Source organism: Pelophylax lessonae (genome assembly GCF_965119305.1).
Source record: "Pelophylax lessonae genome assembly, chromosome: 1".
NCBI lineage: Eukaryota > Metazoa > Chordata > Amphibia > Anura > Ranidae > Pelophylax > Pelophylax lessonae.
This window is the reverse complement of record NC_138768.1, coordinates 273,014,677-273,037,404: the sequence shown is the minus strand read 5'-3', so window position 1 is coordinate 273,037,404 and position 22,728 is coordinate 273,014,677. Positions and strand designations below refer to the sequence as shown.

At 43.7% G+C, this 22,728-nt stretch overlaps 1 protein-coding gene across 1 annotated transcript in view; it reads left to right on the top strand.

The window, feature by feature from the left end:
• Positions 1–22,212, top strand: part of ADORA2A (adenosine A2a receptor) — a 32,233-nt gene extending 10,021 nt beyond the window's left edge. The window contains exon 3 of the mRNA XM_082243325.1: positions 21,254–22,212. Coding sequence (XP_082099451.1) covers positions 21,254–22,070 — 817 coding nt within the window. The 3' untranslated portion in view covers positions 22,071–22,212. The remainder of the gene's footprint in view (positions 1–21,253) is intronic.
• The last annotated feature ends 516 nt before the right edge of the window (positions 22,213–22,728 follow it).

Here is a 22,728-nt window from a genome sequence, read left to right as displayed (position 1 = left end):
CTGTAGGTCCTGCCCACATGCAATTTACGTGTCTTCCCTTCGGGCTCTCAACTTCGCCTCGCACGTTCTCCAAGACCTTGCTGGCAGTTGTGGCCTTCATCAGGACCAAAGGAGTCAGATTGCATCATTATCTGGACGATCTCCTCCTTCTGTCTCAGGACAGACGTCAGTTAATCTTGCATCTGGACCTAGTGATTTCTACACTTCAGGGATTCGGTTGGATTCTGAATCTAGAAAAGAGCCATCTGGTGCCTACGCAGTCGCTGGTGTTTCTCGGGGCACTGTTCAACACGGTGAAGTGCACCATTTCCCTGCCAGAAGAGAAAATTCCTGTAGTCCAGAGCAGGGTGTCTCACGCTCTTGCTGCCTCTCGTCTCACTGCTCGTCAGTGTCTAAAGGTAGTAGGGACGCTTGTAGCCACCTCGCCTATGGTGAAGTGGGCTATGTGGAAGCTGAGACCCTTCCAGAAGGGGTTTCTCCAACAGTGGACGACGGAGAATTTGTCACAGGTTATTCACCTGACTCCATTCATGAAGGGATGCCTTCCCTGGTGGTTACGCCGGACAAATCTGACCAACTGCCACTCAATCACTCCGATTTCCTGGATAACGATAACCTCCGATGCCAGCAATACCGGTTGGGGAGCCCACTGTCTGACCGAAGTGGCACAAGGCAGATGGAACTTCCCGGGTCACGGAGTAGTGTCCAACGTTCTAGAACTTCGAGCCGCCCTCAAAGCACTCCAGGCTTTTCACCATCTAACACAGGGGGCTTCAGTGCTGTTAAGGATGGACAACACCACGGCAGTGGCTTATGTCAAGAGGCAAGGAGGAACACGCAGCATGTCTCTTCTCCAAGAAACAGAGCCGATCATGACATGGGCCCAGCATCATCTGGCCAATCTTTCAGCGGTCTTTGTTCCAGGAGTGTTGAATGTGGAAGCAGACTTCCTATCCCGTTTCCATCTAGACAACAACGAGTGGTCCCTCCATCAGGAGGTATTCGACTGGGTCCTGTCCTTGGGGATTTCGCCAGAGGTGGATCTGTTTGCGAGTCCACGCAACAAGAAACTTCGGAAGTACTACACGAGGTTCAGAGATCCTCGAGCCTTCGGAGTGGATGCCCTCACGGACAGATGGAACTTCCAGTCTGCTTATGCTTTTCCACCAGTACCAATAGTACTCCAATTCCTGCGGAGATTAAAGATGGAGGAAGTAGAGATTGTAGCAATAATCCCCTTCTGGCCCAACAGGCCATGGTTTCCCTTGCTGACCCTTCTCAGCTTCAGGGATCCAATCCCTCTACCTATCAGGCCGGACCTTCTATCTCAGGGTCCTACTCTGCACCCATGCCCTGCACGTCTGCACCTCAGGGCCTGGTTCTTGAGAGGGGGAGGTTGGAAGCTCTCGGATGTCCAGAAGAGGTGATTCCGACTCTCTTGAGTTCAAGAAGACCTAGCACCAACAGGGTATATGAGAGGATATGGGCCAGGTTCATGAGTCATCAGGCCCAGAGGTCAGGTTCAGTAGATACACCTACTATTCAGCAGATTCTAAGTTTTTTGCAATCTGGTCTGGATCTGCCCCTCTCAGTTAGTTCTCTCCGGGTGCAAGTTTCCGCCATCTCAGCCTTCACCGGAATTCAGTGGGCAAGCCATCACCTGATTCAGCAATTCTTTAAGGGCGCAGTCAGGCTCAGGCCTCAGAGAAAGCCGAGATTTCCAAAATGGGACCTTCCATTAGTTTTGGACTTTTTTTCTTCGAAGGAAGTCGCTTCCATGTCAATCAAGGAGCTTACATTGAAGACAGCATTTTTGGTGGCCATTACCTCCGCTAAGAGGGTTTCTGAGATACACAATTTAGGTTACAAAGAGCCTTTTTTGACCTTCTTTCAAGACAGAGTAGTCCTAATCCCTATGCTGGGGTCAAATCCAAAAGTGACCTCTGTCTTCCATGAGAATGCTGAGATAGTTCTTCCCACCTTCAGAACTGATGAGGAATCTCCAGTCCATCCTTTAGATGTGGGTAATACTCTAAGTCAATATTTAGAAGCCACATCATCCTTCCGCCAATCGGATTTCCTTTTCGTTCTTCTCCATGGCAAAAAGAAGGGTATGCGTGCATCTTCCAGAGCAGTGGCTGCGTGGATTGTCCAGGCTATCCAATGGGCGTATAGAGCAAAGGGCTTGGCTCCTCCAGAGGCGGTTACAGCTCACTCTACAAGAAGCGTTGCTACGTCTTGGGCAGCTTCCAAACACGTCGCGCCCGACGTAATCTGCAAGGCAGCATCCTGGTCGTCTGTCAATACTTTCCTTTCCCATTATTGTATTGAACCTGCTGCCTTATCTTCCGTTAATTTTGGCGTTCAAGTCTTGTCTGTTGACAGTGCCAATTAAAGTTTTTTTTTGTTCAGCATCTTCCCACCCGGGAGTGTATAGCGAGTTATTTCCCGAACGTATGCTGCCATGGAGTCTGTCAGGAAAATGGAAAATTGTTATCAAATACTTACCGTAATTTTCCTTTCCTGATGGACTCCATGGCAGCAGGAGTCCCCTCCCAATTCCTGAGTAGGCTAGTTACAGAACACTGATGCTGAAAGGGAGCAAAGATTTATGGGAGTGGGGTCCTATGAGGTAGGAGAGGAGGCGGGGCCTACCCGAACGTATGCTGCCATGGAGTCCATCAGGAAAGGAAAATTACGGTAAGTATTTGATAACAATTTTCCATTTTACCGATGCTCTCCATCCAGTCTGACAGAGCTTGAGCTAATTTGCAAAGAAGAATGGGCAAAAATGTTATTCTCTAGATGTACAAAGCTAGTTGACACACACCCAGAAAGACTTGCAGCTGTAATTGCAGGGAAAGGTGGTTCTACAAAGTATTGACTCAGGGGGGATGAATACAAATACATGCCACACTTTTCACATATTTATTCGTAAAAAATGTTGAAAACCATTTTCCTTCCACTTTACAATTATGTGCCACTTTGTGTTGGTCTATCACATAAAATCCCAAAAATATATTCACGTTTTTGATTGTAACATGACAAAATGTGGATAATTTCAAGGGGTATGAATACTTTTTCAAGGCACTGTAAGATTTATCTGAAAAAAAAAAAAAAAAAAGCAGAAGAGGTGGAGAAGGGGAAATAACCCATCCTTATTATAACACAGGTCTTCCCCAAACATCTCATGCAGTTTATGCACACTTTTTATGCTGATCTCCTTTTCATGTTTCAGTTACCAATGTCCTTGTGTAAACCCTCAAACCAATAGATTTTAGCTACACTTTACATAAAATCTTTATTGCTCATCACCACACCTTCCCTTTGTCCAGTTTTAAATCTTCTATGCTATTTATATAATATCTGTTATTGAATTGTATTGAAGCATATCACTTCTTAGCTGTCAAAAAGCAGAGAAAAGGTCCCTGCACCATTTTAAAGTCGCAGCCATGTTTTTGCACCATGCCCTTTCTCGCACCTGAAAACGCGGAAGATTTTCAGATGCGTGAGCGTGTTGTTAAGAATGAATGGGGCCCCATGTGTCTGCAAAGCAGTCGTGCGTTTTGGCTGCGGGTGATTGAGGGTCCTGGAACATGTGCAATTTACACACTGTCCCGCACCAGCAACCACTTGCAACAGTGTGACTCTAAGGCTGGCAATACACTATACAATTTTCCTGTTCAATTTTCTTTACATTTACCTTAAACCAGAGGCGTAACTAGAACCTTCAGGGCCCCGGTGCAAGAAACCATGAAGGGCCCCCCGGACCCCTGGCCGGGGCCCTTCCCTTCAAGCCTGGGGCTCTTCCCACTGATCCTGGGGCCCTTTGTTCTCGTTGCAGGGCCATTTATTACGGTCCCGCAGTGGGACCCTTTCACAAGTTCTGCAGTTGGCCCCCTTCATGCCATCTTGGGGCCTCCCCACGGTGGTGGAATACCAGGACCCAGTAGCAAGTGTGACCTTTGCGATCCTGGAAGTTCACCCACTGGTGTCAGTAGTTTTTATTTTTTTGGTATTTTAATTGTATTATTTTTTTATCATTTATTTTTCTTTTTTACATTGTCACTGACTATGACTCTGTCCATTCAGAAAAGGAAGGAGCTGGTAAATGACATATTTACAGACCCCTTCTTGGTTCTCTATTGTGACACATCCCCTGCAGCAGCCGGCAGGAGAGAGAAGGGAGCACAGTGGGGGGGGGGGGGAGCACACAGGGGCCCAGAGACAGCAGAACACAAGTGAACTGGATAGGAGGAGTGGCGGGGGCAGCATACAGAAGAACCATTCTCCTCCATTTTCCTCCTGTAGCTACAGTGATTTCTCTACATGCTGCCCCTGCCGTCCCCCTCCTATCCAGGTGTACAGGGGAGCCACACAGGCCCCCTGGAGCATGGGGCCCGGTAGCAATTGCAACCCCTGCAAGCCCTGTAGTTACGCCCCTGCCTTCAATTATGTAGTGTAAGGTCCTGCCTGACTGCATACACCTTGAAAGTGTTTAGGTTTGACCTTATATTATATGGTTTTGGTAAATCTAGAGGAAAATTGAATAAGAAAATTGTATAATGTATGGCCAGCCTAACATTAAAGCCTACCTAGAAAAAGTCATACCCTAATGAGATTTTTCAAATCCATTCTCTAACTTGTTCACTCTGTAAATATTTCAATTTACCTTTATTATCTAGAATAAAAAACCTATACTAGTACATGCATAGTTGTATTTGCAGTTAAAATACCAACCACATAATATGTTTCTGATCTTGGATATTGGTTCCTTATAATGACATCATCCATCTTGCTATGCAACCATACTTCAGGTACCATACATCAAAGGCACTCTCTGCTTGGAGTTTGTATGTTTTACTTTGTATGTGTGGGTGTCCTTCGGCAATCAAAAAACAAAAAAGGAATACAACAATCTAGTAAGTGAAGGCCTTTTGCACAATATGCATAGCCTGCGTATTTACTGCTCAGGGATCTGCAACTGGTGCATACTGTTGACCATTGAGATGTATTAGAACAGGGGTGTCAAACTCAATTTAAATTGTGGCCCACATCAGCATTATGATTGACCTCAAAGGGCCTGTTGTATCTGTAAGACTATATACATTTATGCAGGGCTTTTTTCTCAGAGAATAGATGCAGGAATTCAACCATGCCCCCCCGCCGCACTGCATCAAATGGTCAGTGTGGCCAAATTGCACCTACATTGGGAGGATCAATAGGAGGGGCAATAAATACCATGAGTGCGTTATGTGCGGAGTTCAGGGGTGCGCTATGTACAGAGTACAGTGTTGCGCAGTACACTACATACAGAGTGCAGGGTTTAGGGGTTTGCTATACACAGTGTGCAGTTTTCAGCTCTCTTTTACATCTCACTCACACCTCTCCCCCTGGGTGAAAGGGCCACATGAAATAGTCTAGAGGCCAGATTCGGCCCACGGGCCTTGTGTTTGACACATGTGCATTAGAAGATGGGACTGTACACAGTTGTGCACAAGGCTTGCATAAAGCACCCGCATGGACATATGCTCTGAATGCACACTATGTGCGTTTGGAGCATAGGTCTGCGTGAATACTTTATGCAAAACCCCCCTTATCACCAGCATACAAATGCCTCTCAATGGGCATCTAATGCATCTCAATGATCAGTTGTATGCAGCAACTGCAGGTTCCGGTGCAGTAATTATGCAGGCCTTGCACACTGTACAGCTGTGTGTATTTACCCTAATCAGGGCTTTTTTTCTCAGAAAAAAGGTGCAGGAACTCAACCACGAGCCCCCCAAAACCCCCTCCCCAAACTGGTAAAAACAGTGAGAGGGTCTTAAAGGGGCATCAAATACCAGGAGTGCATTATGTACAGAGTGCAGAGTTCGGTGGGGTTACACACAGAGTGCAGAGTTCAAGGGTGTGTTACATGCAGAGTTCGGGAGTGTGCTAGGTATACAGTGTAGGGTTTAGGGGTGCGCTACACACAGAGTGCAGAGCTCAACCTTCTTCCACAGCTGCTTAGCTCGGCATCCCCCATCCACATCTCACTTTTACCCCTCTTCCTCCGTAGTACCTCCCCTCACACTGTGGATTGCTTCGCCTCTCTCATTTGGAGGGGGATTATCCAGTGGGGGTGTCAGCATTCACACTGCACCCTAGGCACTGGCATCTCCTTTGTCCCCATACTGCACTTGGAAAACACAGGAAGTCAGACTTCTGTGTATACTAGTGATAGTGATGAGCAGGGAGCAGAGGGCCTGAGCCAAAGGTGGTGGAACTGAGTTCCACCAAGTTCCAGCTGAAAAAAAGCCCTGACCCTAAATTGTCTGCAACTCAAAATAGGCCCCTATTTTGTGTATTTTTTCTTTGTGCATTTTATGCATGCTTGGGGTATAGAAGCAGATCGGAAGGTCTTTGATATCAAAGGTTTATATGAATGGCTCTGTAATATAAACCTCTGCGGAACAGGTGAAGTTATAATTAAACGAGTAAAGAAAATTTCCATTGAATGTGCATTTATCTGGATTTACAAATCTATGAACAATAAAAGTAAAGGTGTAAATTTAGCAGTAACTCACATTTATGGTTGCCATTGGGGTTGTCAAAGTGGAACTGGAAAGCAGGTGATGGGAAAACTCCCAGTGAACACGCCTGTTTCTTGTGACAGCTGTCAAAGAGGGGATTTCCCCTTCACCTTGGGGAGATGGCTTCTCACTTCCTTCTCTGTCACTGGTATAGAAAGCGAGGAGAAGATCCTTAGTGGGGACACATGCAGTAACAAAAACTTAAACCTATGCCTTAAATATTGCTCACTTTACACAAAAAAAGTAAAAGGTTTTGACTGTTCCCATCAAAGCATACCTAAACCCAAAAAATAAAAGTTTTATATACTGCAGCACCCCACTCCTTAGTTGTGGTGGCTGCATGTTTTCTTTTTTTTACAGGCTTTTCCTCCCCCCCTTTTTTTTTTCCCCCACACACTTCTTGTCCTAAGATGGCTTTGCTTGCCCACTCCACTGAATCTTTAGAGAAAGCCGTGGTTGTCATTGAAGCTGCTGCTAGAAATCATGGGGGCTTGTACAGCCGCCCCCCCCCCCCCCCCCATTCCGAAAATAGTAAATTATATTTTCGCTAAAAATCCACTAAAATTATTATTAGTAGATGCAAACACAACAAAATTAAGCGTGTGAATAAGGTATTGTGGCTCATTCACATGCGTACTGTGGCCTGTATAGTTTAAATCAGTGGTTTGCTTATGTGGCTGGAGCCGCTTGGGGCTGTGTGCAGGAAGCCTATGTTACCCTACGGGGATGCCACAGCTATACAAACACAGCTGCAAGTCAGAAATTGACAGGTATGTGGGTGCAGGTGTACACCCCCTAACAAAGTGTGCATTTGGAGCCACTCACCCGCATGCACACACCTGCCAAATTGAGCCCTGTGGCTGTGTTCATACAGCCTCTGCTTTCCCTTAGAGCTCTAGCCGCACGAACAGTCCGATCATTCATATTGCTAGAGTACCTGTGTAAATGAGTCCTTAGGGTTCATTCACACAAGAGGTTTGGTGGCAGTAAAACCCCATGGTTGAGCTGCACTTTTATCACCCACCATCCGCTAACCCTTTAGCAACAGAGGCAGTGGCTAGGGGTATATACATGCAAGGGCTTCGCAGCCATGGCAGAGAGCAAAGTACATGTGAGATTTTTTTTAAAGGTGTTTCAAATTTTTATTTTTGATTGATTTATGTAGTTATTACCATTTTTTTTAAACTTCCCTGGGGGGCTCTGGTGAAAAATCAGGGGTCTAAATACACCCCTGATATTTCACATTTTACATTGAGAAAGGGACTGAGGTCATAGATTCATCAAGTACCCTTCTCTGCAGCCTCAGCTGCACAGACAAATGAATAGGAAGCGCTCTGGGGCTTGCTGTTCAATCACAAATTGAAGCATAGCAAACACAGGTATCGATCGCTCACTGTGTTCATTCAGGAGAGGGAGGGGCCGGTAAATATGACCAGGGCCATCTTTAATATCGATTTGACCCTGGGAAAACATGTTCTTGGGCCCTCCCAAATCCACTTATCAACTATTTGCGGGCAGTGTGGGCTCAAGGGGCAGCTACTTTCGGCCCCACAACAATGACTGGGCCCGGGGCAGGTGGCCCTTTTGCCCTGCCTTAAAGACAGCCCTGAATATGACATATTTAAAGGCCCCTTCCCCAGTTCTCCATTCTGAAGATACCTCTTGGAGGAGGGAAGCCACCAGTGATGCGGGAGGCGCATGGGGGGCGGAGAGCGGGGGATGGGGACGCAGGCGCTAGAAATTATCCCTCTGCAGTGCAACGGGAGGGAGAAAGAGGTAGAGAATCCCGCAGCAATGCAAGGGCAGGCAGAAGAGGATCGGTGTCTGCAATAAAGCAGTGCAGCCGTCACTTCTGCTCAGCAGGTGCCCCCCTTTTACACTGATGGGGCCTTGGGCTGGTACAGGAGGGCCAGCGGTACTGCCTTATCAGCGGCCCTTGTTGTCACACTGTTAAACGTCTTCCTCTCTCCATCTCTATTGTATTGGGGTGGGGAGTCATTTTTTAAAAGGAAGATAACATTGTTTGCATTGTTTGTGCTTTCAGTTCAGCTTATAGGAAGTGACAAAGACACATCTGGCAAGATCAACAGGCATTTCTTGTATTTGCTGAAAATGTTCTTAGCCTGAAAAATAAAAATGAATGCAGCCACCACATCTAAGGACTGGTAAGCTGCAATATATGACATTTTTTGGTTATCCTTTCATTTTAAAAAGTGACGTTTCATCTGCTTATATTTGTCCTTCTCTAGTTCTTCCCTCCCCCTCTCATCAACATGGTAATAAAACTTGAAATGGCATTCTTCAGTTTTTGTTCCAAACCCTATTTCAGACTCAGGGCCTAATTCACTAAGAATAAGGAGAAGAAATAGTCATTCTACATTTAACCACTTTACCACCGGAGGATTTTGCTGTCTTACGTCTGGGCCACTTTTTGCGATTCGGCACTGTGCGACTTTAACTGACAATTGCGCGGTTGTGCAATGCCGTACCCAAACGAAATTGACGTCCTTGTTTTCCCACAAATAGAGCTTTCTTTTGGTGGTATTTGATCACCTGTGCGATTTTTACTTTTTGCGCTATAAACAAAAAAAGAGCGTAAATTTTGAAAAAATAACAATATTTTTCACATTTTTTTATTTGAAATTCCCCCCCAAAAAAAATGTAAAAATCTAATTTTTTTTACATTTTTGGCCAATTTGTTTTCTGCTACCTATGTTTGGTAAAAAAAAATCGCAATAAGCGTATTTTGATTGGTTTGCGCAAAAGTTATTGCGTTTACTATCTAAGGGAAAGATTTCTGTCATTTTTGGTGTTTTTTTTTTTTAACGAGTAATGGCGGCGATCTGCCATTTTTTTTGCGGGATTGCGACATTGTGGCTGACAGATCGGACCCTTGACTGACATTTTTGACCCTTTTGGGGGTACCAGTGATATTACTACAGTAATCAGTGCTATAAATATGCACTGTTACTGTAAAAATGACACTGGCAGGGAAGGGGTTAATTTTTATTGGTGATCAAGGGGTTAATGTATGCCTGGTGCTTACTGACGTGTGTGTGGGGGGAGGGGACTATGTGACACAAGGACAGATCGCATGTTCAGCTATGCTGAACCCTGCAATCTGACCCTGCCTGTCACTTCAGAGATCCGCCCGCTGTGTTTACACACAGCGGGCGGATCTCCACACTCGATTCACCGACGATCGGGGAAGAGCAGCGGCTATCGCCGCCGCTCCTCCCCTGGCCCGACTCCCGCTGTGACTGAATACAGCGGGAGCGAGCCTCCGGCGGCGCGCGAGCGCCGCCGAGAGAGGGGAATGTCAGGTGACGTAGTACTACGTCGCCAGACGTTATCGAGCCACTTTTGCCGCAGTACAACTCTAGTGAGCAGTGCGGAAGTGGTTAATTACTTCCAATTAAAACAACTGGGACCTCAACTAGGTGAACATGTGAACGGAAAAGTAGGAGTACAAATAGGAGAAAATGCATTAGTGAATTCCAAATCGGCATAGTCACAGTTCCATAACTGGCAATTGCCAATGAGTTTCCTATATGAAACTGCACTGCAGTATTTAGCTATGATCATGTGTGTACATGTATGCCAATAAATATGGGGTGTGCTCTACCTCGTGTTTCGCTATTTATTTATATTACAATTATTGTGCATAGTTTGTTTTCTTTTTCTGCTAAAGAATGCTGTTCTGCCCATTCGCCACAGGGCAAGCTGCTTAGCGGGTTTGGCGGCCGCGATTGCCACCAGGCACCTGCGATCGCTCCCCGTGGAGACAGAACGGCGGTCTGCCGTTGTAAACACGGCAGACCGCTGTTCTGGCAGTTATGAACACAGGGATCCTGTGTTCCCCCTATTTAGGAACAAAGGTCTCTGTGTTCATGCAGCAAGCCCATCCCCCCCCCACAGTTAGAAAGCACGCCCTAAGTACACACTTAACCCTTTGATCGCCCCTGGCGTTAACCCCTTCCCTGCCAGTTAGTAGATGTGACTTGTTTTGCGTCTTTTGCTGCTATTTATATTATTATCATTGATGTAAGAGTTATATGTCAATTCTACAGTATCTCACAAAAGTGAGTACACCCCTCACATTTTTGTAAATATTTTATTATATCTTTTCATGTGACAACACTGAAGAAATGACACTTTGCTACAATGTAAAGTAGTGAGTGTACAGCTTGTATAACAGTGTCAATTTGCTGTCCTCTCAAAATACCTAAACACACAGCCATTAATGTCTAAACCGCTGGCAACAAAAGTGAGTACACCTGTAAGGGAAAATGTCCAAATTGGGCCCAATTAGCCATTTTCCCTCCCCGATGTAATGTGTGTTAAATTTGATGTTATCGCTCTCACTCTCTCATACTGGTCACTGGAAGTCTTACATGGAACCTCATGCAAAGAACTCTCTGAGGATCTGAAAAGAAGAATTGTTGCTCCACATAAAGATGGCCTAGGCTATAAGAAGATTGTCAAGACCCTGAAACTAAACTGCAGGACAGTGGACAAGACCATACAGCAGTTTAACAGCACAGGTTCCACTCAGAACAGGCCTTGCCATGGTCGACCAAAGAAGTGCTCAGCGTCATATTCAGAGGTTGTCTTTGGGAAATAGATGTATGAGGGCTGCCAGCATTACTGCCAAGGATGAAGGGGGTGGGCGGTCAGCCTGTCAGTGCTCAGACCATACACCGCACACTGCATCAAATTGGTCTGCAGGGCTGTCATCCCAGAAGGAAGCCTCTTCTAAAGATGATGCATAATATAACCCGCAAAGAGCTTGCTGAAGACAAGCAGACCAATGACATTGGATTACTGGAACCATGTCCTGTGGTCTGATGAAACCAAGATAAACGTATTTGGTTCAGTGGCAACCTGTGAAACTCTGGTGAACTCCATGCCCAAGAGGGTTAAGGCAGTGCTGGAAAATAATGGTGGCAACACAAAATATTGACACTTTGGGCCCAATTTTAACATTTCCACTTAGGGATGTACTCACTTTCTCAGAGAGTTCTTTGCATGAGGTGCCATGTTGAACTTCCAGTAACCAGTATGAGAGAGTGAGAGCGATAACACCAAATTTAACACACCTGCTCCCTGTTCACACCTGAGACCTTGTAACACTAACAAGTCACATGACACCGGGGAGGGAAAATGGCTAATTGGGCCCAATTTGAACATTTTTCACTTAGGGGTGTACTCACTTTTGTTGCCAGTGGTTTAGACAATAATGGCTGTGTGTTGAGTTATTTTGAGGGGACAGCAAATTTACACTGTTATACAAGCTGTACACTCACTACTTTACATTGTAGCAAAGTGTAATTTCTTCAGTGTTGTCACATGAAAAGATATAATAAAATATTTACAAAAATGTTAGGTTTGTACACACTTTTGTGAGATACTGTACATCAGGCAGGAGTTCTGTTACTTGATTTATTCTGTGATATTTGGTATTTTTTGGTGTGTGAGTGTAGAATAATGGTGTTACTCTCTGAATTTTGGTAATGACATTTTGATTTGGATTAATGATGTCGGTACACATATTACATTTTTGTGGTGAAAATGATGATCATTTGGAAGTACTAAACAAAGTTTGTGAAGACAGCTGTGGGAGTTTTGGTTTAGATCTATGTGAGATGCAGAGCAACGAGTGCATTATCTACCATTTACTTATCAGATGTCAGACAGCTAAGTCTCTGAGCATGCTCAGTTTAACCAGAGATATGGCTCAAATGGCAAAGTGGCTGAGCATGCTCAGTGTAACAAAAGATATTTCACAGATGGCAAAGTCCCTGGGCATACACAATGCACATGGCGGTATATATACAAATATATATACTGCAGAGAATGCATATAGAATATCTATCTATCTCAAATATGTTAACAAAATATATATATCTATATATACACTGCTCCAAAAAATTAAAGGAACTCTTTGAGAACACATCATATCTCATTCGGAAAAAATATCATATTGGATATCTATACTGATATGGACTGGGTAATGTGTTAAGAATCAAAGGATTCCACATCGTTTGATGGAAATGAAAATGATCAATCTACATAGGGCTGAATTCAAAGACACCCCGAATGCCAAAGTGAAAAAATGCTACAGCAGACTAGTCCATTTTGCTGAAATTTCAATGCAGCAACTCAAAGTAGTTTGTATGGCCCCAAGTGCTTGTATGCATGCCTGACAATGTCGGGGCATGCTCTTAATGAGACAACCGATGGTGTCCTGGGGTATTTCCTCCCAGATCTGGACCAGGCCATCAGTGAGCTCCTGAACAGACTGAGGTGCAAGCTGACAGCGTCAGATGGACCGAAACATAATGTGTCGTAATGTTCTTTTGGATTTAGGTCAGGTGAGCGTGGGGGCAATTCAGTGGTATCAATTCCTTTATCCTCCAGGAACTGGCTGCATATCCTTTTCACATGAGGCCGGGCATTGCTGTGCACCAGGAGTAACCCAGGACTCACTGCACCAGCGTAGGGTCGGACAAGGGGTCCAAGGATTTCATCCCGATACCTAATGGCAGTCAGGGTGTCATTGTCTAGCCTGTAGAGGTCTGTGCGTCCCTCCATGGATATGCCTTTCCAGACCATCACTGACCAAACCAGTCATGCTGAATGATGTTACAGGCAGTATAACGTTCTCCATGGCTTCTCCAGACCCTTTCACATCTGTTACATGTGCTTAGGGTGATATTGCTGTAATCTGTGAAAAGAACAGGGCGCCATTGACAGACCTGCCAATTCTGGTGTTCAATGGCAAATGCCAATCGAGCTCCACGATGCCTGGCTTCGAGCACAGGGCCCACTAGAGGATGTTGGGCCCTCAGGCCACCCTCATGAAGTCTGTTTCTGATTGTTTGGTCAGAGACATTCACACCAGTGGCCTGCTGGAGGTCATTTTGCAGGGCAGTGGTCATCCTGTTCCTCCTTGCATAAAGGAGCAGATATCGGTCCTGCTGATGAATTAAGGATCTTCTACAGCCCTGTACAGCTCTCCTAGAGTAATTGCCTGTCTCCTGGAATCCCCTCCATGCTCTTGAGACTGTGCTGGGAGACACAGCAAACCTACTGGCCATGGCACGTATTGATGTGCCATCCTGGAGGAGTTGGACTGCCTGTGCAACCTCTATAGGGTCCAGGTATCGCCTCATGCTACCAGTAGTGACACTGACCCTAGCCAAATGCAAAACTAATGAAAAACAGGCAGAAAAGATTAGCAGGGAAAAAAATGTCAGTGGCCTCCACCTGTAGAACCATTCCTGTTTCGGAGACTGTTTCATTGTTGCCCATCTAGTGCAGCTGTTGTTAATTTCATTAACAGCAAAGCAGCTGAAACTGATTAACAACCCCCTCTGATACTTAACTGACCAGATCAAGGAGTTTAATGGACTTGATGCTATACTCTGATTAAAAAGTGTTCCAATAATTTTTTGAGCAGTCTCTCTCTCTCTCTCGCTATATATATATATATATATATATATATATATATATATATATATACACATATTTATTTATTTATAGAGAGAGAGAGAATAATATCTGTTTCTAAAACAGGAAAACATTACTAGCATTGTTCAAAAAAAAGGAACAAGAAGCAACATAAAAACCCAGCAAGGACAATTTATTTTAGTAATTAAAGAGTTCATCTCAAAATTAAAATGTATGTTTTTGTGGAAGTAACAGTTATACAATGAGAATCAATGGTTGACACTTGCATTTATATATAAATAAATATAGTACATACGGTAGTTTGCTAGCAATCACAAATTCACGCTTGGTAGGCATTCACACATTTCGGAATTCACTAAAGCACCGGGCTAAAACAAAAAGAGAGTAGGTTTGTGACTAGTTTTCTAGTCTGGGCATGCTCAGTTGTGTCAGTACAGAGTTCTAAAAACAGGGTGAATTTATCTCTGCTCAGACTTTCAAGCATATATCTGCTTGCACAACAATAGTTCAAGAAATTTAAAAGATCATCTCCAAACAATATTCCACATGTTTAGGAACCATTTAATCTATCAGCTTTAGCTCTAAACATTATTTCCATGTGCAAGTCACTTGCTTATAGCACGACTACTGATTTAGATGGTCACTGATTTATGTGACCTATAGTGAATTTGATTTTGTTAGTAAATATTCACCACGTGCTTTAGTAAATACCGTTTCTGACTAGTTTAAGTGCTGGTTCACACTAGCGCGGCACGACTTCGGGGGTGACCTGTGAAGTCGCATGCACCGCGACTTCGGCGCGACTTGCACGGACTTCATATAATGAATGTCAATGCAAGTCGCTCCGATGTTGCCCCGAAGTAGTACAGGAACTACTTTCTAAGTCGGAGCGACTTGTGTCGCTCCTATTAGAACGGTTCCCGTAGCACTGCATGGACCGCGACTTGTCAGGCTGACCAGTCACCTGACAAGTCGCGGTAGTGTGAATAGGCACTTAGTCGTTTGTGACCATTTGTTCACCCATTTGCCAACTGGGTGCTATGATGAATTAGGCCCTCAGTGATGTCATCTTTGGGACTCCACTTCTCTATGCAATGTAGGCAAATCATGAGAGGTAGGAGGGTCTGATAAAAGGCTGTACATATCTTACTAAAAGCAACACAGCACCCTGCTTAAAGCAGAGTTCCGGCCTCAAAATCGAAAAAATAGATTTTGGGCCATCCGCTTGATAAGGGCCACCTGAAAAAGAAATGGATGCTCCCAATTTTTTTTTCACCTTCCTTCCACTTCCTCCCTCTGCGGCCGTGGCCCGCGCCGTCACTTCCGGCTTGCGATGACTCCTGGGAGCTGAACGTCATCGCTCCCAGGAATCAATGCGCCTGCACCGGCCCCGCTCGTCACTTCTGGTGCAGGAGCGGCATTCCCTGCTAAACAGCTTCTGGGCATGCCGCACTTGCACCGGAAGTGATGAGTGGGGCCGGTGCAGTGCATTGTGGGACTCAAACGTCACCGAAGAGGCCGCAGAAGAGGACGCACTGGCTTCAACTGCCCACACCTGAGATGGCAGCACTGGACAAGACATTTTCAAGGTAAGTATTTCTTCTGACAGGTAAGTGCGACCCAGGACAGTTCAAAAGGCTATCCATTGTGGAATGTACTAGCCCTGACTGTCCCGGGGGTATTTTTATCTAAATTTGACCCCCAAGGCCGGCACTCCGCTTTAAGTACTTCACTCAAGAGCCCTCAGCCCTGGTGCAAGCAGTTAATAGTGGTACACAAATATCAAAATTCTTTAATGGCTGGACCACCCTAGGTAATACCCTCATATGATGCTGCACCAGGATTGATAGAACTGCAATCCAATGATAAAGGGATGAGCCAGGGACTGTCAGGCTAGGGAAGAAAGAGCTAGATGATGAAGGATGTCCCCCAGCCAGGAAATGAGGCAGCCTCAATCTGACTTGCTGCAACTTAAAATGCATACTATGATAAGCTCACATTGTGCAGTGAAATCGGAGGTATTACTAAGTAAAGGAGAGGAGCCTGTGCATGACTAGGCTGGAAATCTTTTATATGTTACCTTTCCTATACAACAGTAAACAGCTGAGTCGGCTAAGTGTGCTGGGTTCAGAAAACCAGTAATTCTTGACGCTGGCAGGTTTATTGGCTCCTTTCCGACCTAGGATCACCTTATTTCCTTACTGCCAGGGGCGGAGGAGCACACTATGACCCTTCCAGAAATTAGGAATGGGTTATACCTATAGGAAAAACATCTTTTATAGATGTTTTGCTCACATATAGAGCTGTTTACATGTGTATATTCTAGCGTAAAATTTATAGTGGTTTTATAACTCTGAGGTCCAAGCCGCCTTCAACTTTTATCACACACACCTACAACTAGTACAAATGTTCCATTTGTAGAAACGTAGTAAAAATCCCTCTATTGCTTTTTACAGCCATGTATACCAATGATCCACATCATTTGCCTTTATGGCTGCCGCGGCTGATCATATGACTGTCCATTATTTAACTACCTGAATTTTTTATGGCAACTCCCTCTACTGTATGTTCACATTCAAATTGTCACATTCTACAAATTTAAAGCTTTACTTTTTTCATGTAACCAACCCTTTAATGGTTCTTACTAAGCAGAAAGTGGTATACACTTTACATACACTCATTTACTCAGGCATTTGGATGTAAATGGCAGATGTAATTTCATGTAGAAATATAAGCAATTGCAATTAATGAACACACAGATCTAATGGTAGATATGTACAATATTCAACATTTATTTCATACCCTTTGGGCATGCTATTTGCAGTGATTGGTTTGCGAAAAGGAAACATTGGCAGCAGTAACCAATCAGAATATGTCTATTATTCCTCAGGTATTTAAAACAAGCAGGAATATTCATGGCTGCCATTAATCATTTGTAAAACATATCGCTCAGCAATTTTAAAGAGTACAGTATAGCTAAACTTATGAGGCTTCTGCTACAGGGAACCTTATAATCCAATGACCAGGGAACCTTATAATCCAATGACCAGGGAACCTTGTAATTCAATGACCAGGGAGCTTTATAATCCAATGACCAGGAAACCTTATAATCCAATGACCAGGAAACCTTATGATCCTATGACCAGGGAACCTTATAATCCAATGGCCAAGGAACCTTATAATCCAATGACCAGGAACCCTTATAATCCAATGTCCAGGGAACCTTATAATCCAATGTCCAGGGAACCTTATAATCCAATGACCAGGAAACCTTATAATCCAATGTCAAGTGAATCTTATAATTCAATGACCAGGGAACTTTATAATCCAATTACCAGGGAACCTTATAATCCAATGACCAGGGAACCTTATAATCAAATGACCAGGGAACCTTATAATCCAATGACCAGGGAACCTTATAATCCAATGACCAGGGAACCTTATAATCCAATGACCAGGGAACCTTATAATTCAATGACCAGGGAACTTTATAATCCAATGACCAGGAAACCTTATAATCCAATGACCAGGGAACTTTATAATCCAATGACCAGGGAACCTTATAATCCAATGACCAGGGAACCCTATAATCCAATGTCCAGGGAACCTTATAATCCAATGTCCAGGGAACCTTATCATTCAATGACCATGGAACTTTATAATCCAATGACCAGGTAACCTTATAATCCAATGACTAGGAAACCTTATAATCCAATGACCAGGGAACCTTATAATCCAATGTCCAGGAAACCTTATAATCCAATGACCAGGGAACCTTATAATCCAATGTCTAGGAAACCTTATAATACAAGGACCAGGAAACATTATAATCCAATGACCAGAGAACCTTATAACCCAATGACCTTGGAACCTTATAATACACTGACCAGGGAACCTTATAATCCAATGACCAGGGGCCCTTATATACCAATGACCTGAGAACCCTGTAATACAATGACCAGGGAACCTTATAATATAATGTCAATGGAACCCTATAATCCAATGTCCAGGGAAGTTTATAATCTAACGACCAGAGAACCTTATAATCCAATGTCCAGAAATCCCTATAATCCAATGACCAGGGAACCTTATAAACCAATGACCAGGGAACCTTGTAATCCAATGACCAGAGAACTTTATTACAATGACCAGGGAACTTTATAAATCAATTACCAGGGACCCCTTATATCTGATGTCATAACACACTATAGCAGTCTTTCTTAGCCATTTTACCCCAGAGGAAACCTTAAAATAATTTTCAGGTCTCAGGGAACCCCAGGCAAAAAAAAAATATAATCAGGACTAAAGAGAAAGAATGCTTCTTACACTGGTGATTGGTGGGAATGTTGCTCTTACAGTGGTGGTCAGAATTCCACCCTTGCCATACATTACTTTTTTTTGTTCATTCAGCCAGTGGGCTGAACAAAAAAAAAAGAAAAATTGACAGGTTCTTCTATCCACACAAATGAGGATGATTGAGGAATAGTATTTTGGCAGTGGCACCCGCTGCTATCAGAACGCTCTGGTCAGTGGCTGCAGCTGCTGATCCATGGGAAATTTTCCATCATGTCCCTTTAACAGAAGTTTATTAAACAATCGACTTTTGTCAAGTGAGGGAGTCCCCTGCTAGACAGTCCGAATTTCAATCCATGTATGGCCAACTTTAAAACTTTTGATGTCACACCGTTGGCTCTGCCAAGTGGCGTTGGCCCCAGAACTTTGCAGACACCATCAGATGGGAGGTCAGTCAGCCACAGCTCAAAGTACCTCTAGCAACCTCTGCAGGAACCATAGAGATCTACAGAACCCTGCTTGAAAAAAACTCACCATAGGGACAATAAGGCTCCATTCCCACCATGCAGCCATGATAGAGTGCGCATGCATTTCCCCACGTCACATGTAGGGCAGTCCATTGAGTTCAATAGGTTGTCTTAATAGTGGAAAATGCACAAAAGAAGTCCCTAAACCCTTTTGCAAAATTGCACTACACCACTTGTTGGGAAAGCGCACAGTTTTGCTCGCATTCCTGAATCTGCGAATACATTTGTGGGTTGTTTAAGGAGACGTAAATACAATACATACAATCATGAAGGATACACTTAAACTCCATGCAGATAATGACTTTGTAAGAACTGAACTCTGGACTGCAGCTCTACAAGTCCTCTATGGTAACCATTGAGAAAGCATGTTGTCTAGTGTTTAAAAGTTCTCATTGTTTGTCAGATACTACATAGCTGAAATCATCACTGTAATTTATGCCTCTGAGCTATGCTGGTCCCTGGTGACTGCATACCAGATGCTATAGTGTCCGTGCTCTTGCTATTCTCTCAGACTTAGTCACCATCACCTCTGCTTGGATAGAGAAGTCTTCCAGCTGTTATCCCACGCACCGGAAGACCTTGCCATTTCTCCAGAACATAGACAAAATTCCCAGGTTGTCCCTCCTTTGACCTAGCTTCCACAATTCTATTTTTTTCTGTATTTATATTTGGGCTCCCCTAGTAACATGCTACTGTAATTAAACTTTACCTCTTTTGTGATAATTTTTATATCATAATTGGTAAGTTTGGAAATCTATGATTAATTAAAAAAATCTTGAAAGTTACCAGTCATTGAATGTGGTGGTTGCATTCATTCTATTTTTTAGGCTACAAATATTTCAGAAAATACATATAATACCAGTTGATCCTCTTAGAAATGCAGTGGTGTTGTCACATCTGAAAAAATAGCACAACCATCTAATGTACACTACTAGACCCATCAATCCTTATAGTGGAGCTCCACCCAAAAGGGGAAGTTCCACTCTAAATACTCCTCTCCTCCCCTGCCACATTTGGCATGTCATTTTTTTTTTTTGGAGGGCAGCAGGTACCTGGTTTTGACAGGTACCCACTCACACTTTTGCTAAGATTGCAGCCTCCTTGCAGTTCTCCTCTCCCCCTCCCTTCCTGCAGTCTTCTTGGACATATCACAAGCTATCACAACTAGGTGCCCACAGTTGAGATTCCAGCTCAGGGAGAGAGGATTCGGAGAGGGGGCGGCTCAGGTATGCACATCGCTGAATCGTGGGACAGGTTAGTCTGTGTTTATTAAAAGTCAGCAGCTAAAGTTTTTTGTAACTGCTGACTTTTATAATAAACACAAAAACTACTGGAGCTCTGCTTTAACCAGCTTAGCGGTATCCCCGAGCGTGACTCGGGGTGGTTTTTCCATGCTATTATCAGCATCCCCGAGTCACGCTCGGGGTGGATGTGCAGAGCGTGCAGCGGTATCACTTACCTTCTCCTGGCAATCCAGCGATGATCTCCCATTGCTGTGATCGCCAGCCGAGATCCCCGCCACTCGTCCGTCGGTATGAGGACTTCCTGGTTCCGTTACCTGCAGCAGCAATGCTGCATGGGGAGCGGAACCAGGGAGGGAAATTCAAACGTTGCACAAAACACAAACACATAACATTTATATTATATATATATACACACACACACATATATATATATATATATACACACACATATATATATATATATATATATATATATATATATATACGCATGAATTATAATCGAATCAATAATATAATTTTATTATATAATATAATATATATATATATATTATATTATATATTATATAATAAAATTATATTATTGATTCGATTATAATTCATGCGTTTGTGTTTCAAATTTATCACATCTGGGATGTCTACTAGAGTCTTGTTTTGGTCAGGTTTAAGTCAGTAATTACTAAGAATTGTAGGCCTATAATACATAACGCCAAATTTCCATGCAAAAAATTGTACCGCTTTTGGTACATAATTCCTGACATAATCATACCGCCAGGGAGGTTAAGTAATATTTGTGAACAAAGGCAGGCATGTTTGGAGTCCAACCGGGTGGGCAACCATGGCCTCTTCCTAAGCCACAGGAAAGTGAATGAGTGTAGTCACCTAGGGACAGAAAGTGTGTTAATGGCATTAAATGTTAAAATAAAGGAAAAAAAGCCTGAAAAAGGAAACAAATGCAGCTGCCACATCTAAGAACTATATCATAGTGAATCCTAAGGACCACATCTGATGAAATATATTAAAAATTTGTCTTTGAGGTTAGAGGGCAGCATTTGCTCTAGGGAATATTTTCCACCAGTCAGTGAATCTGGTTTTTAATTAATACTTCTGCGTGAGCTTCATTCTTTGTTTTCTCTCTTTTCAGGTACAATAGCCTTGTGACTAGTCGAAGAGCCAATGTGACTATTGGAGTATGCTGGCTGTTGTCTTTTGTGATTGGCCTTACCCCCATGTTGGGCTGGCACAAGAAGGACTCCGACCCTCAAAACTCATCATGTAGTACTCCTTTGGTAGAGTGCCTGTTTGAGAAAGTTGTGACTATGGATTATATGGTATACTACAATTTCTTTGCCTGTGTATTGGTGCCTCTTTTACTCATGCTTGGCATTTATTTGCACATCTTCATGGCAGCACGACGGCAGCTGAAACAGATAGAGCTAAAAGTAACATGTGGGGAACGCTCAAGATCAACACTTCAACGCGAAGTCCATGCTGCCAAGTCTTTAGCCATCATTGTGGGTTTGTTTGCCATTTGCTGGTTGCCCCTGCATATTATTAACTGCTTCACTCTCTTCTGTGAGGCTTGTGATCGTCCTCCAGTTTTACTCATGTACTTTGCCATCCTGTTTTCTCATGCCAATTCAGTGGTGAATCCACTCATTTATGCCTATCGTATACGTGAGTTCCGCCATACCTTTCGTAAGATCTTGCGACAACACTTGTTTGGTCGGGTGCAGCCTCCTAAGACACGCACCGCCAGTGGCAAATCAATGACATATGCAGATGAGGAGTTGAATGGCACCAACAGGATTAGTTATAATGGCTGCACTGAAAACAATGGGAGCAGTTGTGACCGGAAAGGGGCTTGGCATCAAAATGGCTATCCTTCTGGTGTGAAATTTGAACAGACAACAATTCATGAAGCTGAGAGCCAACAAAAAGAGAAACTTCTAAACTCCTGAAGAAAGCTGTGGACCGCTCAAAGAGCTGACTATCGTGTTATGAACTGGACAGCTCAGCATGAGGGTCCTGTATTATATGACTTTCACTTTGTTTAGAGATTTTTTGAGACTTATTTTATTTATTAAAACAAGTTGAAAAATCTTTGTGTTTTTTACAGATATACATTTCTCTATCAACTATTTATGCTTTACAGGGAAGTATGAGGGCTCGTTCACACGTGTGTTGATTATGAAGAATGAAGCAATGCTCATTAACGCTCCTGTGGCATTTATTAGGTGTTTATGTATTTTTGTTGCGTTTATGAAGCGCTGAATAAGCTTCAAGAATGCTTGATAAATGTCCATAAAAGTGTTGCTTTTCTAGTGGGAAATGCTCAAAGAGGAAGTGCAGTAGAGGAAATGATCTGCTTTGAAGCCTAGTTAGGTTGTGGTGTGATAGCAGACATTTTTGTGAATTCTCTGCAAGATGGATTTGTATTCTTTGATCTTTTTGACACTTATTGGGCTGTTCTCATTGGGCTTGGTCAAGCTCAAATTTGCTGACATAAAAGGAGTTACCCAGAGGCGTATCTAGAACCTTCAGGGCCCCGGTGCAAGAAACCATGAAGGTTCCCCCCCCCCGGACCCCTGGCCAGGGCCCTTCCCTTCAAGCCTGGGG